Consider the following 16,603-nt stretch of genomic DNA (forward strand, 5'->3'; position numbering starts at 1 on the left):
ATTACGTAAATACCGGGCGTAGGGCTGGGTGGCGCAGTGGATAGCGCACCGCACGGGGAGCCTGGTGAACCCGAGTTAAATTCGAAGACAGGGCTAACATCGGTGGAGCGATATATGAAGAGAGGTTATGTGTCCCTCCTCTTGCCAACACACACTCGACCACCGTGGTGAAGTATAGTCAAAACAAGTCTGATGACTGTCACGGTGTGGTGCGAGACCTTTACCAGGCAGTGGGTTGACAAAGGTCCGCGCATTTATTTTAAAAATGTCGATATCAACATGGTTAGGACACAAACGTCACGTGCCTCTCAGCTGCCCCCACACGCACCTGCTCGTTGAGCTGCTGGGTGACCTGGATGTGAGACCTCAGTCGCCCGTGCATGTCCGTCGCTACGGCTGCCTTCTCAGCCAACTCCAGCTCCTGCTCGTGCCTGAGCAGACACACCGTAGCACCGCACCGCTCAGAATCAGAATATTGTTTTCATGCTGAAGGAATCCGATGAGCTATAAAGCTCTTTTTAACAGACGTCTAGTAGTTCCACAGGTGGCGGCGGGGCTCAGATAAACAACTCGCAACAACCGCGAACCCGATTTATAATTGGTTTCTTTTGGGTTACAACAAACGATACAAAAGCGCAATAGGATTGCTGGCCCAGGGCACGGCACGGCTCAACACCAAAGCTTAATAAACTTATGAGGCTCAACTCGGCACACGGCGGAGTGAGCTGTCAGCTGCACCTGCTGTTGCAAAGCCACAGCGAGTGCCAACTCTGGCAGTGACTCCACCCAATACTCATAGGCTCCGCCCACAGCTCAGGTAGCTCCGCCCACAGCTCAGGTATCCCTGCCCACTGCTGCAGTTCTGCCCACCACTCGGGTAGCTCCGCCCACTATTCAGGTAGCCCCGCCCACTACTCAGGTAGCCACACCCACTACCCATGTAGCCCCACCCACTACTCATGTAGCCCCTCCCACTATTCAGGTAACCCCGCCCACTACTCATGTAGCCACACCCACTACCCAGGTAGCCCCGCCCACTACCAAGGTAGCCCCACCCACTACTCATGTAGCCCCGCCCACTACTCAGGTAGCCACACCCACTACCCAGGTAGCCACACCCACTACCCAGGTAGCCCCGCCCACTACCCAGGGAGCTCCGCTACCTTTGCTTTGCATCATGAGTCGAGGGGACAAAATCCACCCCTCGACTCGTGCGGCACACTGGAACGGACTCTCCGAAATCACCGCCAGCTGCGACGTCTGTCGACTGGAGTGACGACGCGCCGCACCGCCAGCCTGCGCCGCCGTACGGCAGCCGCCCGCCAGCTGCTTGGGACGGACGCGGCGCTTGCACGCCACGTCAACGCGCGTTTGCAAACGCGCGCGTGTCGCAGCGGTAAAACGAAGTTTCCAATGGTAGGATTTGACGCGATATTGTTTGCCTGTAAAAAGGGGGCATTTTAACGAGCGGGCTACTCATTGCATTTCAGATTTTATGCTCACCGCGTATCATCAAATTCATCATCATTATTTTTACAACGCCTGTCAAAAAGAACGCAGCGTTCAACAGCTAATAGGCTCATTTGCTAGACGACTGGGCACTTTAGAGCGGCAATTGTTTCAGGGCAAATCTTCAGTTTGCACACTTAGGGTAATTTGTGCCTTCAAGGGCTGACTTGCAGAGCTGTGCTGCTATGTGATGGCCTTATGTCTTTCGGATTTTTTTTTGCGCGTCCCCATGTGGCACACTGGGCGTGCCGTTGGACCCGTCAGACTCTGTGCTTTCGGCTTTCGCATTTGGCCGATCTGCGTGTCTCTTTTGCATTGAACGCACCCCCGGAATTTGCACGGAGTGCTCTTGCCAATAACATCTGGTAATCCAGCAGCCTTTGTTTAACAAGCCTGACTCTGCTGACGAGACACGGGAGGTTGAACCCCATCCAGAGTGTGATCTCGTAAACAAATGCCGCGTGATGATACTGTTTCGGAAAGCGAAATAGACTGATGGACTAAAACATATCTTTACAAGCAGACACACAATGGAGTTCTGCTTATATGTGCGGCAGCCTATGTGTGACCTCGTGAGATCTTGGAAGCTAAGCAGGATTTGAGTCCGGTTAGTGCTTGGATGGGTGACCTCCATGCACAGTAGGCAACAGCCTGTCACCTGCTGGGCCATGTTGCGGGCAGCAGCGGATAGTGTGGCAAAAATCTATCGCTGTCCTGTACGTCTACGCTCTCCGCCTTCACCAACCTGCAGTGCCCGTGGCGTACGTATGTATGTTGAACTCTTTCGCAGCGTACATAGCCAACCCTGCTAATCGAAGGTGCGCCGTAATGATCAAACAACCCCCACGACCCGCATGGCGGTAGGGGAGGCCCTTATCCAGCAGTGGATCGGCAAAGGGTTGCATAGACAAACGTGGCCTGCGGCCACACTTAATAAGATTTGGCTTTGATGGGCCGGGCTCGATGAGAGACGGCACCAGGGCGCTGCGGAAGGGACCCACTCTTGTTTGTGAAGTCGCGAGCGAAGCTGCGTCACCACGGTCTCCTGCCGCTCCACCTCGGCCTGCGGACGCACGCACACACGGACGGACGCACGCGCGCACGCACGTCAGACTCGGAAGTAGTCACCTGGCCATTGCGTGCCCTCTTGCTTTGGCGAAATCGGCCGTTTATCAGGATCTGAGGGTGAAGCGTTCCAGCGATTTGAAACGCACGGATTGCGTCGGGCTCGCCGCTCTCCCCGGCGGTGGAGGGGCAGCCGGTATCGACAAATCTTTCAGCCGGGCGGCATCATTGGCAATCGATCGATCAATAAAAAAAAACATTTATTTATAGAGAGCCTCTTCATGGGCAATCTCGCATACAAAAAAAAACAAAGTGCCGCACTCACAAACGCAGCAAATATGAAAGCATCGGCCAGTCTGGATATGGCTCGCTAAGAACAAAGTGTTCCCTAATAATGAAGGTCAATAAGAACCCGGGGCCAATTGCAATCAATTGCACAGCACTCGTGCAGCGATTAAAGGACACAAAGAAACTTTTTGTTGTCGTTGTTGTTGTACCTCTGCGGTCAACAAACCCATCGACTGTTCTTTCGCAACTCGGGTTGCTATTTCTCCCAATTTAATCAAACTCAATTAATTTCCCGGTCACCCGCCAGCGCGTTGTTCAAACGGCCCGCGATGTGTCAACGTCGTGAATCGTTACGTTTTGCAAACCCACCGATGTGATTTATTGTCTGGCGAGCGGACGGGCGCCAGAGGGGGACGCGTTTTTTGCCTTGGGAACCGGGCCGCGGTGAGACGGGCCGTGGTGGTGGATTGTGGGTAAACATGCAAGGCTACGGTTGTGGCACGGTAACGTTTTGAGCAAGGGAAGAAAATATATTTCAACGGAAAGATCGTGGAATAAGGCGCGGTTGGTGCCACCACCAAAAAACTACCTTAAATATACATAAACTACGTAAATATATTTTTAAAACCGTTCAAATAACCCTTTAAGAGTTAAAGACAAATAATTTAAAGCAGGAGCTAATGAAGTAATGTTATGTACATTTGAAATTTTAAAGATGAAAATAAAGCAAGCACCTAATGTAGTGCATTTCTACGGCCATATCCGATCTGGTTTTATCCAGTAACTTTATTCAAATTCGTGATTGTCATAATCACAATGACCTCTGTGCCTCTGTGTCAAAACGGTAGCGCCCATTAGCGATGCGTCACCACCACCACCACCACCTTTGCTCGCTCCAGGTCGGCCCTACAGCTCTCCAGCTCGCCACTCAGAGCGGCGTTCTTCTGCGCCAGCAACTGCACGGTGTCCTGCAGGTGGCTGTGGTCGGGACGAGGAGGGGGAAAGGTCGCAAGGGGGGGGGGGGTGAGGGGAGGACAGGAGGCAGAGGTGAGAATGTGCAAGCAGGTGTTGTGAGCATACAGGAACGCATGCGCGGAGTTGGCGAAGCACACTTGGGCGGGTTTTTGTAAAGTTGTGGGCGCTGCGATAAGGAAATCGCTTAACAGATACGCTTCTGTGGCCGTCTGGAATGCTCTTCCTTCCGATATTGCCACTGGAGCTGTGCACTTTTAAATCATCTAGAATGAAAACTAATTTCTTTGGAACTGCTTTTTGGTTTTTGGTTTAGTTTGTTGTCCTTCCCCCGCAGCTCCGGTTAGCATGGTTGGCGAACGTACGATGCGAAAAAAGTTGAACATACAACCATGGCTAGCCATCGAACAAAGACGGTCAGAGCATCGCGCGCTTTCACATGTGTCTGCGGCCGTCTGGAACGCTCTTCCTTCTGATATTAGGAAGCCACTGCAGCTATGCACTTTTAAATCTAGATCGAAAACTCATTTCTTTAGAACAATTTTGATGTTTCGTTTGTTGTCCTTCCCCCCCCGCACCTCCAAGTAGCATGGTTGGCTACGTATGTTGCGAAAAAAGTTCAACATACATGCATAACATCAACATTTAAAAGTTTGCCGTGAAATTTAAACAGGCCCGCTCTAGTCCCCCCACCCGTGGAACAGTAGCGTTAATTGTTCAGCGACGGAGTTAGCGATGGTGTGCAAGCATAACTGAAAATTAAACTCGCCATGTTTTTTCGTTAACTCTACCTTACAGTGAATATTATGCAATAGGCTGATAAGGCTCAATGAATTAATTGTTAGCAAGAAGAGCTTTTGCCCATAAACGTGAGCCTGTTGTGTATTTTGTTCCATCCCGTTGTGAGCAGGCGTGAGTGAAAAATATGATTTGTCAGTTCTACAGTCCCCACATATGTATGGGAAAATAAGAGTTTATTTTGACCTATTTATTATCTATCTATCTATCCAATCGTGGACCAGATTGCTGTTCAATCACAGAGCTTCTTTAAGTTTCAGTTGATGAAATTCTAAGGAGCTTTGCTACTTTACTTTTCCTGCAGGGTTAAGGTGTTCGGGGTTAGGTAGAGTGTTAGGCTTTTCCTGTCTGCAATCTGTCAGTGCAGTAGTCTTGGCCCTTTTTTTTTTAAAGATAGAGCAGAGAGAACACGTGTCGATTTGAGGTGGCCCACGAGCTTCAATTGCAACCCAACGGCCGCCCAGGCCTGCGACGATAACGGTTAATAACGGCGGGCGGCAATAATAACGATGATGCCCATTAACGATGACACTGATTGAGCACGATTAGGGTGGCCGACTATGACATCCGATGGCACAGAGGCGGGGGGGGGAGCGGCGGGGGAGGTGCAGGGGACACCGCTCCTGATTGATGCCGTTGACATTGGCGAAGGTCACCGAGCGGTACGGTACGGTGGTGGTGGTGGCGGCGGTGGATGCATGGCTGCCACGGACCCCGCGCTGCGGTGAGAGATAACCGCGGGGTGACCGTGTGGCGCCGAGCGACGGGGGGGGGGGGGATTGGGCTTCTTACTCCCTCTGTGCCGTCAGCGCGGAGATCTCGCGGCCCTGCTGCTTGACTTGGCCGCACAGTTGCTCGTGAGCGCTCCTAGGGAGACACGCGCGAAGCCCGGCGCAGGCCACACCAGGATGGGCAACCCCTTCTCGCAAAGCATCCGGTGCCACCCACGTGCCTGGCCTAGGCATCATCACAATGCACCGATGTGTATTCGCATAGCCCGTCGGTCAAACCACTGCTGGATGAGGCTCGCCACAGAGCCGCGTGGATTAACTTGAGCACGTTTCGCCACGCTGGTCGGTTAGGGCGATTGATTTGGCTGTGACTGGCCTCTGTTCGGTAGCGCCTGGCAACATCTGGTGTGCACGGCGATCGCCCGTCCAAGCACCGTCCAGGCACAACCCTGCTTATGTGATCTGAGAAGATCGGGTGGATCGAGGGTGACATTGACATATCGGCAATGACACGTACAATCGCACTGTATCTATACCCCAACCTAACCATGCAAGCATGCACACAATACTACTGCTGCGTCGATGTTCAAGATCGTGCTCTATAGCTGTCGGATGTGTGTTCGGGTCATACCGCGCGTTGTTCGGCATGTCCGACGTTTCGCTCCTCGTGCTGGGAGCCTCTTAAGGAACCAGCTCAGTTGCCCAATAACCAACCAAAGCTCCCAGCACGTGGGAAGAAACGTGGCACATGGTGTTGAAGCAGCAGGCGAGGTACATTCGGGACCCCAGGGTCCCGCCATAAGGTTCACATGCAGCCACCTGGTAATCTCTCCATCTCCCGAGGATTGTTACGCAATAACGCCGCACACCCATCTATCGGAAGCTTTGAACCTGGGTGGGAGTGTACGAAGGCGAGATCACGATTCTCAATGTCCCCCCAATAGGACGAGTCACGTGGCAGGTCGCTCACGTGTGTCCGTAAGACTGGCTCACAAAGGCGCGCTTATGCACACACACACACACACTGGGGAAAATGGCCAAATCGGATTTGCGAGGCATGCCAGCGTCCGGCGTGGCCAAAGCGAATCACCAAGTGATTAATAGTCTCCTGCGCATCTTGGACACATGCACACAAAGACAAATATCCCCCGTATAGCCTTAACAGATTGGTGGGGCAAGTGATGTTAGCGAGCACCTATGAAGGTGGCGGCTGGCCAGCAATACGTCCGGCCGCCTTTGTCTCATCGGTAGCGATGCTAACAAATCGCACCAGGTACTCACTTGAGGCTGAGTCGGCCTAGGGGAGGCCCGGACCAGTTTGAATGTTCGCCACGTATGGCGAGTTAGTGCTGACCGAGTGATGCGCTAAGCGTGGCGAGTTAGTGCTGACCTCTGCTGGCTTTGCTCCACACTGCGAGCGCCTGGCAGTTCGAGTGCACAACACTCCGTACATATGAATACGCTGAACTGAGGGTGGCGTTTAATAGGCGTGCATCTATTCACCGCCCCGTCAGCCGTTCTCGATACCATGAAGGCCGGCGACAGTGTGGGGAGGCCTTCACCCAGCAGTGGAAAGCACAAGTGAGCAGACACGGCATTTAGCCGGTGCTGGATGCTCGCAACAGATGGGCCCACAACGCGGACGCGTATCTGACATCCAGTCGCGAGCAGGCGCGCGACCGTTTGCCCACGGCAAGAGATGGAGGCGACTTCCGAGCGTCGATCCTGCTCGGCGATCTGCAGCGCCGTTGCGACCCCGAACGCGCCACTCGTCCGGACACGGGCACAGAGTTTGGAGGCGGCCGCGTCGTGCGACATTCAACAGACACTCGCTTTGCACGACCGACGGCTCGGGCGCGGCGGACACGGCGTCTTGCCGTCGGGTGTCCGCGTCAGTGCGCGCGTACTTTGCGTGTGTGCGCACAGGGAAGTTTGGTGGGGGGGGGGGAGGTTGGGGGGGGGCACGTGATGCGACGCCGAGAGAGCGCCGAGCGACGCGCTCACCTCTGCTGCGACAGCCAGCCCTGCACGCTCGAGATGACCTGCTCGCTCTCCTGGTGGAGCCGAGACCCGTCGCTCCGTGCCGCCAACAGCTGCAAGAGTCCGCACGCATCGCAGGCACCCGGCGGTCAACCTTCACGGGCACCGGTCAATTACCGCCACCCACCTTCACTTTCACCCCCCCCACCGTCAATCAATCAATCAATCAGCACGAGCCAATGCGGTGCCGTCAATCGAACGTCATTATCCCCATCATCCTTCAGCGCGCATCCATCGCCTTCGCAACGAGCATCAATCATCATCGACCGCCGGCCGTTATTTTCACTGTCGCCCACCCTTGAGTTAATTCGTCAGCGTTAATTTTTTTTTTCGGTGACGGCGGTGACACCCAGAAGACGACCGTCGGATATTTGTCAAAACAAAATTTTTGCCCTCGCCAGCATCGGCTTGACACGTTTGTCTAAACGTAGAGGGCGCGGAGAAATTGGGTTGCGCCAAATAAAAACAATGATAATAAACTCGGTTTTCCACCATAGTGCAATTCGCACAAAGCCCCAAAGCATTTTACGCAAAGCTTAAGTGACGGAGAAAGCCTGTTGTGAAGACAGGTGAGTTTTAGGACGTGGTTTAAAAAGTGTAACAGACTCGGAGATTTCCCTAACGCACCGAGGAAGGAAATTCCACAATCGTGGAGCCTGACTGCAAAAAGCTGTCTCCCATCGGGGGGGGGGGGGGGCGTGAGAGGGGAAGAGCGTGGGGGATGGGGGGGAGCAGCATGGGGGGGGGGGGGGGGGAGCGTGGGGGATGGGGGGGAGCAGCAAGGGGGGGGGGGGGGAGCGTGGGGTGGTCACCTCCGCCTCCTGCACGCGGAGCTGCTCCCGGGCCCCCTCCAGTTCGGCCCTCGACGCCTCCAGGCGGCCTTCCCTGCTCGCCAGCTCCTGCGCGACTCAAGCGAGAGCGAGAGTGGCCTAAGGCCGGGTTTCACCGCGGGCCGAGCGGTCGTTTGGCGTCCGAGCGAGCCGTAGCGCGACGGGGAAATGACGCGTGGTCAGGATCGTGACGACGCAGCTCGCAAGTGCGCGACGCGCGACGAAACGCGTCGCTACAAATCGCTGGGCGGGTCGACGCTTGAAAGTGGCGGACGTCTCGGCTGCTATCAAACGGTTGAGGAGACGTTGCAAGTGATCTGGTCGCACGCAACTCTGTTGCGCGACTGGTCGCTCAGGTGTGAACCTGGCTTAAGACGAAATAATCGATTCAGGGATGAAAAATCCTAAGAGGCAGAAATTCATAATCGAGTTTTGTTTTGGGTTAGATCGCGTAAATATATAAATGTGTCGTTAAAACCCGTCACCACCCGACACAGCCAACTAGTAAGGGTTGTCACCTAAACAGAACATGCAATTCGTCACAGGCAGGCATTCACAACGAAACTCAAAAATGCTTATTCATTAAGTCCGAATAAAAGATGTAACAAAATCAACTCTTGATAACCCGTGGTAACGGATGGGGGGGCTCAGATAAAAAGGAAACACAGGTGATGCAAAACAAAAATTAGGCTTTAAAAACGTATTTACTGTTTACCGATGAATAATCGGGGCGCAAACGTGGAACGTGTCGTCTGTTTTCATTGCTTCTTAAAGTAATCTGCCTGCCGACCGCTGTGCGGCGGTGAGCGAGGAGGAACGAATAAAAGTGAAAGCGGTGTGCGAGAAAAAACACTCGCCAATATTGACCAAGGACGGTAAAACCCTCAATCCAGATAACCGGGCCACGGATAATCGGGGTTAACCGCAGCTCGTTCGATATCGGTTCGGCAAAGGGAGCAGGTTGAACTACGAACGGTACGCCTGTGTGGGTGAGGGCGAGAAGGCGATTGCTGTTTGGAGACCCCTCACCTGCAAGCTTCCCTGCTTTGCCTTTTCCAGTTGACTTTCCAGTGCTGATATTTGCTCTTTACAGCTGGAAACCTGCGTGGGGTCGCGAGAAGGGAAAACATAAGGGAAAACAAGTAAACCCGTAAAAACAAAGTTTTTCACTATAAATCCTTTATATGCGTGGCGGCTAGAGTCTTCTCGTCCTCTGGCTTGAGATGGCTGCCACCTATGGGTCAGATGATTGTCTGCCAGTATTAAGCAATTGGTAATTAAATATTTAATTTGTTTTCCCTAAACAGTGTAACATTTTGGGAATTTTTTTTCACGAACATTAATTGTCTCGCACAATGAGTCTGTGTGGAAAATGTCAGCTCGATTGGATCACGGGAAGTGGGTTTAAAAACGACCGAAAGATTTGCACGGTCGTAAGCAAGCAAGCACGCAAGCAAGCAAGCACGCAAGCAAGCAAGCAAGCGAACTTAATATAAAGGATTTAAAAAACGGCTAATTAAAATCGCTGCATTCGTCAACGTGAAGCGCCTCCGTGAAGCTCTCCCGTAGTTCGTGCCCAGGGACTAGGTGGATTGTGGCGTCGCACGACCGGGAACGATGGTGACATCGTGGGAAGGCATAAATCCAGCAGTGGATAGCAAACCGCATAATGATTCAACGCGCCAGCAACCTGATACAACTTGCATGTCGGTGTGTGTATGCATGTGTGGGGATTGATAGTATAGTGGCTAGCGCACTGCACTGCAAACCTTGCGATCGCGAGTTCGACTCCCGCTCACGACCAACATCGGTGCCGAATGTATGAGCCGGTCCCGGGCCCTCCCCAAATTCGGCTCAACCTCAAACGAGCGATATGTAAACACCGGCATTGTGGGAGACTGAGGCGGCCAGGCGTGGCGCTGGTCACACGCCACCTCGCGGCGCGCCGTACCGGTCACAACTGGCGCTCGCCAACGGCACTTGTCCCAACAAGAATCATTTCAAGGCTACACGGGGTGGGGGGGGGGGGGGGAATCTTTGACTTGCGAGTGTGTGGTCGCGCACCTCCTCCTGCTGCTGCTGCGCCTGCGAGCGGCACTTCTTGAGCTCCACCTTGTAGCGCTTCACCTTCTTGTCGTGCGCCGCCACCTCCGTCTCCAGCTGCACGAGCCTCTCGACGGCCTGACACAGCTCGGCACGAGTCGACTCCGCCTCCGCCTCCTTGCGCTCGAGCTGCGGGAGAGCGAGAAGGGGAGGGGGGCACCGCAATAGAAATCTTTATACCGGAGAGGAATCCGATGAGCCGTAAAGCTCTTTCTTCACAGGTGTCGAGTAGGGGCACGGGGTCAGAACGTTACAACGGCAAACGGTATAAAAAGCCAATAGGAATTGCAAAGTATACGTAAGCAAATCACAAAAAAAATACAAATAAAGGTAAAAAAATGTTTTATTTTACCACGTAAAGCCCACGGGCCTGGCTACAAACGATAGCTCAACGAAGTGGCTTATCGCACGTAAATTTATCGCGGCCAAATAATATAAATATTCTAAATGCATGTTCATAAATGTGGCGGAAAGGAAAACGGAGGACCGGGAGAAAAAAATCCACGCAACCACAGGGAGAACATGCAAACTCCAATTGTACAGCAGGCATCAGGCTCGGGATCAAACCCACGACATCCTGCATACCAGGCGAGGAAGATGACATCACGCCGGCGTGGTGCCCCTTCAATAATTAGATAAAAACCAGAGAGAGAGGTCACCGAGAGTAGGCTTGCCACCTGTCCTAGTTTTTGTGACCCTAATCGAGCATCATACTGGAGTCGGTGGCGATTGACAGCGAAGTCATCTGCGCGCTGGGCAGCATGCCTGCCTTGGTTTTCCCAAGAAACGTCCGCTTGTTACATCACAGAGCTCCCTCTGAGATGCCTTGACGTGACGTCTGTTCCCCACTGATGAGGCGGACATCACTTCCGCCACTTTCCAACAACGCCCCCTACCACACTGGGCATCTGTGAAAAGGCGCTTGATAGCTCATCGGATTCCTCCAGTACAATTAAATACTCTGATTCTGGAATAATGGGAGAGCCGAGCTGTACTTGCAAATGCACGGATGCAGAAAGAGGAGCACGTGGATGGGAGGAGCTACCCAGGTGAGAGACATCGCATTGACTGAAGCAGTGCTCAGCTAAAGACAGTAATGACAGTCAATCCGATATCTTTCAGTCTCAGAGCTTGACTTTATCCCAGCGAGCACAAACGCACCCTTAATTTGGAGACAAACAGAAGGGCAACATCAAGAACCGGTGCCGCTAAGTCGGCATGCGTGCGTGCTTCACGTGGTACCTGGTGACCTGGGAGAGACACGTGACGCCAGGGCACGCCGCTCCGTGAAGGAGCACAAGGAAGAGCGGAGGGGACACGGGGAGGCGTGGAGAGGGGAGGTGGACAGAAGTGGGCGGTGGTGGGGGGGGGGAAAGACGGGAGGAAGAAGGGAGAGAGCCCAACTGGACGGGGGGGCGGGGTGGAGTAAGGGCAGGACGGGTGCAGCAAGGTCAACACGAGGTGGGAAAACAAATTAAGAGGCACAGAAAGGAAGGGCGTATAGATTAAGACTTTAAGCTGTGTTCATGAAGACAAATCAATCCGCAGAAATTATATCAACAAGGATCAAAGCGCGTGCGTTATTGAACGGAGGCCCCCGTGAAATGAAAAAGTCCGGGCGGGGTGGAGTACGCCCGCGCCTGTACGGTGCGTTGAACTTCTTTCGCGCCGTACGCAGCCGACCGTGCTAATCGGGGGATGCGGGCAAACTCGGCGCTTTTAGAGAGATGACGTTTGGCGGATCGCGTCAAGATTTGCGGGCCCTCTCAAAAACCAGCGTGGATGCGAGGTGACCGAGGAGTGCAAGCGAGTTAATGTACCCCTCTGTGCAGACCTGTGTTATACCCCCTTGGTATGCATGATGTACTCGGATTTCCTCCCACATGCAAAGATACTTTTTATAATGGAAATGGCAAAATATCCAAACTTAGGACTCTCCTGAAAAAAAGTCTTGAGGCTCGGTGAGACTCGTCTGGATAGACAAATGGCAATATTGATTCTAAATGTGGAGGGAAAAACCGGAGGACCCGGAGAAAATTCCACGCGGCCACGGGGAGAGACACGCAAACTCAGGGTCAGGATCGAATCCACGACCTCCTGCATACCAGGTGAGGTGGTTAACATCTCCTAGCCACCGTACGCGTGGAGGTGACGCGGCCTGGCGGCAGCGCGTTGACCGCTCGTTGCAGAGGTTCGAAGTTCAATTCCAGCGGCCGTCCTGGTTAATACCGCGGGTGCACCAGCCGTTATAATACGACACGCCACCTGCCTTACAGTGGCCGTCTTCACGGTGGACGTTGAAGATCACGCGACGCTGTTCACGCAAGAGTCACCTCTTGGTGTGCTGGCATTGTTGTCCAAATTTGAAATATTCTTCCGCAAATTACTCAATTGGAATTTAGGCTCGCAGATCCAACAAAGGGCTACAGAGCACGGTGCTGGAATAAAAAAAAGCATATCTTAGTCTAGCTAACATATCCAAGTAGCTTATTAGTTTCTTTCTGAAATGGGAGAATCTCAGTGATCGGGCAGAGTTCTTCAGGCATAGAGCGGTCCAAATCTCAGGGGCAAGGATCGAAAAACCCCCGAGCTCCGAAATGTTTTTGCCGAAATCGATCATCGCTCCCGACTGGGAAAACTTGGCACCACCCGTAAATAAGCAAATTAATAATAACAAATTATTAGATCTCATCTCTCCCCCCCCACCCACCGCCCACCTGCTGCTGCGTGTCGCGCTGCACGCCGCGCACGCCGGAGAGCTCGCTCAGCAGCCGCTGGAGCTGCCCCTCGCCCGCGTGGAGCTCCCGGCTCCTGTCCCGCTCGGCCGCTAGCTCCAGCTCCAGCCGCGTGACCTGCGAGTGGACAGCGACGACGCTCGCGGGGTTTCTACGCTGTCCCGGCCCCCCCCCCCCCCCCCCCCCCCCATGGGTCAAAAAGGTCAAAACGTCAAAAGCGATTTCTTCCTCCGCCGGCCGTTGAGGAGGGTTGCTCATCTCCTGTCTTGCAGCCGTCAGCCAGTGCTGGGAAAATTCCACATTCCCATGGCAGGGACGGGGCCCTCGACAGGACAAATGCTCCATTGGAACCTCATTTGCCAGTAAAAATATGATAATTGTTTTTTTACCCTTCTATCTGGCAACAAAACTGACACCTTTTTTACGCCTTTTGCGCCTTTTGGCGTCATCTGGTCCAACCCATGTGAGACTAGGCTCTAAGGAAAGCTGTCTCGGGTGTGGACCAATCAACTTCAAGGACAGTGCACATTATCAGAGTTATGTTTTTTGTTTGCATTATGACTGCAGGTATTGTGGTCTATGTAAACATGACTCCTTGTAAAAAAGGTGTCACTTTTGTTGCCAGATAGAAGGGTAAAAAAACAATTATCAGGACAAATGCTGTTGAGTTCCCCCACGAAGCGGTGGGTGCTGTGCCCATGCCTGAAGGGAGGGTCGGCAGGCTGAGTCGACACCCCCCCCCCCACCGCAGACCTTCCGATTGCGAGCCGCTCGCTCTATCGCCGAGCCACTTGGCTGGCGGCCGGGCAGCGGTGGCGCGGGAAATAAACAAACGGAGCAAAGAGCTTAGGGCCCCCAAAGAAACACGAGGGCCCCTCAGGATTCATTATCAAAAATTGGATTCTTTCAAATGTCAGCTCAAATTGAAATCCTAATGAACGGAACAGAATCGTTAAAAAAAAAAAAAAAGACAATTAACTTCTCTCTTCTGTACGTTGTCTGCATTCAACGTCTCTTGTTCTCACCACATCTTTGTTTTGTTAACATGTCTCTTACCTATTCCATCATCTCGCTAGGATTTTATCAACTGAAGGAGGGGGCCCCAAAAATAACTTCTGCTTCGGAGCCCCAATGGGTTAACACCGCAAAATGCTATTTGAATGTCACCACCAGTTGTGTACGGATTGTGTTATTTATAAAGTAATATACTTACATTTAACAGAGCATCATGACAATCATCATACAAATTCATTATCTTGTCATCGTCATCATCAGCATCAGCCATGATTGTTCCATAAGCCATCATCATCTCTCGCGGTCATGCGACTTGACAATCTCTCTACCACCTGCTTCCAAACTGATTTCATCGTTCCATCTCTGCAGTGGACATCCTCACCATTCTAAATGTATTACAAGATTTGTGTCACTCCGTCACTATGCTTACACCTCAACAACAAAACGTAGTGCAAGGATGAGCAATTTGTGGAAAAAAAAATCGGAAAAAAAAACTTCTTTCCAACTTTTAAGAAACAGCTCTGTGACATCCACTTCTGTGGACCCTACTTTAACAACAGTGGCAGAACAGGTGGGACAGTGCTGCCCCCTACCGTGCGAAACAGCGTCACGTGTAGTGATCTCAGAGGTAGCTCTGTCATACCCCGCCCGCTTCTGCGTGCCGTCCTCTTAAACACGAAGTGGCGCCCCGCTCTTACGACACCGGTGGCGCGCGAACCGGGACGAGGGTTTGTGCGGAAAGAGAGAGGGGAGAGGATCGTCACGGCGCTGACCTCGTGCAGCCGCCGCTCGGCCAGCGCCTGCGCCTCGTCGACGCGGGACCGAGCTCGTCGCAGCTCCGTCTGGGAGCCGTCCAGCGCCCGCCGCGCGTCTCGCCCCTCGCCTTGGGCCCTCTCCAGCTGGGGCGGCGCGGGACGGGCAGGGGACGAGAACGCGGCCGTCATTACACGGCACCGTGTTTCAAACGATCGTAACGGTCGTTACTGATCAGCGCGATCGTTGCGGATCAACGCGATCGTTGCTGATCTATACAGTTATCATTACACGGCACCGTGTTTCAAACGATCGTAACGGTCGCTACTGATCAGCGGGATCGTTGCTTATCAGAGCAGTTATCACTAAGCAGCACGATCATTACTGATGGGCACAATCGTAACTTATAACTTATCAACGTAACAGCATGTTCACATCAACATACACGTTGATGTTACGTTCAATCACGAAAAGTCTTAAGCCACTCGTGATGAGCTTTCTCGGTCAGAATGTGATCAATACATGTGCACATGCAAATATGTTTCATGATTTTTCCATAAATCTACCACTATGTGACCGAAACCAAAAGCCAATTTGGACAAATTAAATATCACGATCATTACTGAACACAATTTCACCAAACAACAAGAGTCTGTGCACAACCACTGTGGACTTCCAACAAAGCGGTACTTATTTTATCAATCCCAGTGAAATGATGGACAATTAATCTTCACAACCTACGTGTTTAAAATATTCCAGCATCTCGGCAGCCATGGTCTCTCTCCTCCCGACTTCTTCAGAACTTCCTGGGGCGCTTAATTCCACTGGGGGTACCACTTTGTGATTTCCCCAGGGAGGCATTCGCAGACGACGCGATAATGTTGCTTGTAAATTGGAAACGCTGGCATATTTTTGAAGCGAGTCCCAATCCCGCGACACTCTACAGCACTCGAAGTGACCTGGGAAATCGGTAAAGTTGTTCGTGGGAAAATGGTTTCGTGGGGGCTGTTAGTTGGTGGAAACATGACCTGAAATTTCACGGCGCGCAAGGGGTCAGGAGTTGTTATTTGTCAGAGGGCCTCGGCAAGGACCTTCGGGCAGGTCTGGCCAGACATGTCGGTGCGCTCGTGAGCGACAACGGCACCGAGTACGAGCGTCTGTCATATCATTTATTTATCCAGGGAAGTTTCAGTCTTGCCCAAGCAAGCTAACTTTTACCAACAGTCTATGTGTCTCTAGTTTGGGGATCCTCCGATCCATGTTCTCCTCTCACTATCCCCACCATCACTACTCTCAGCAGTGGTGGTAGTGGTCGCAGCGGGCCTGGTGATGGTGTTGGCTGTGATGGTGGTGATGGTGGTGGCGGCAGTGGTGATGGTGGTTATGGTGGTGATGATGGGGAAAGGCATGGTGGTGGTGGCGGTGGTGGCAGTGGTGCAGGGAAGGTGGCATTGGCTCTTTTGCTGGTGGCAGTAGTGGTGGTGATGGCAGATACCGTGGTCGTGGCAGTAATTGGTGTGGTAGTGGCAGATATGGAAGTGGTGGCAGTAATGGGTGTGGTGGTGGCGGTAGGTGTGGTGGTAGCGGTGGGTGTGGACTAAGTGGTGGCGGTAGGTGTGGTGGTGGTAGTGGAGGTGCCAGGTGTGGTGGTGGTGTTGCTGCGCTACGAATCCTGTCCCCTGGGTTCGATTCCCGCTCACAGCCAACACCAGTGACGATTATCTGAACCGGTGCTGGGCCTTCCCTAGATCGACTCAGTCTCAAA

General features: G+C 52.8%; 2 protein-coding genes across 2 annotated transcripts in view; one reads left to right on the forward strand and one right to left on the reverse strand.

The window, feature by feature from the left end:
* RBIS (ribosomal biogenesis factor) overlaps window positions 1-16,603 on the forward strand; it is a 575,724-nt gene that overhangs the window by 493,942 nt on the left and 65,179 nt on the right. The window lies entirely within an intron of this gene.
* The window catches only part of LOC144732229 (uncharacterized), a 41,201-nt gene that overhangs the window by 3,029 nt on the left and 21,569 nt on the right, over window positions 1-16,603 (reverse strand). The window contains exons 24-33 of the mRNA XM_078613628.1: window positions 14,859-14,984; window positions 13,054-13,188; window positions 10,298-10,465; window positions 9,263-9,334; window positions 8,216-8,302; window positions 7,368-7,456; window positions 5,425-5,499; window positions 3,747-3,840; window positions 2,511-2,572; window positions 329-431 (exon numbers count right to left, since the gene is read on the reverse strand). Coding sequence (XP_078469754.1) covers window positions 329-431; window positions 2,511-2,572; window positions 3,747-3,840; window positions 5,425-5,499; window positions 7,368-7,456; window positions 8,216-8,302; window positions 9,263-9,334; window positions 10,298-10,465; window positions 13,054-13,188; window positions 14,859-14,984 — 1,011 coding nt within the window. The remainder of the gene's footprint in view (window positions 1-328; window positions 432-2,510; window positions 2,573-3,746; window positions 3,841-5,424; window positions 5,500-7,367; window positions 7,457-8,215; window positions 8,303-9,262; window positions 9,335-10,297; window positions 10,466-13,053; window positions 13,189-14,858; window positions 14,985-16,603) is intronic.

Source organism: Lampetra planeri, chromosome 42 (assembly GCF_965212315.1).
Source record: "Lampetra planeri chromosome 42, kcLamPlan1.2.h2, whole genome shotgun sequence".
In the NCBI taxonomy this organism is placed as follows: Eukaryota; Metazoa; Chordata; class Hyperoartia; order Petromyzontiformes; family Petromyzontidae; genus Lampetra; species Lampetra planeri.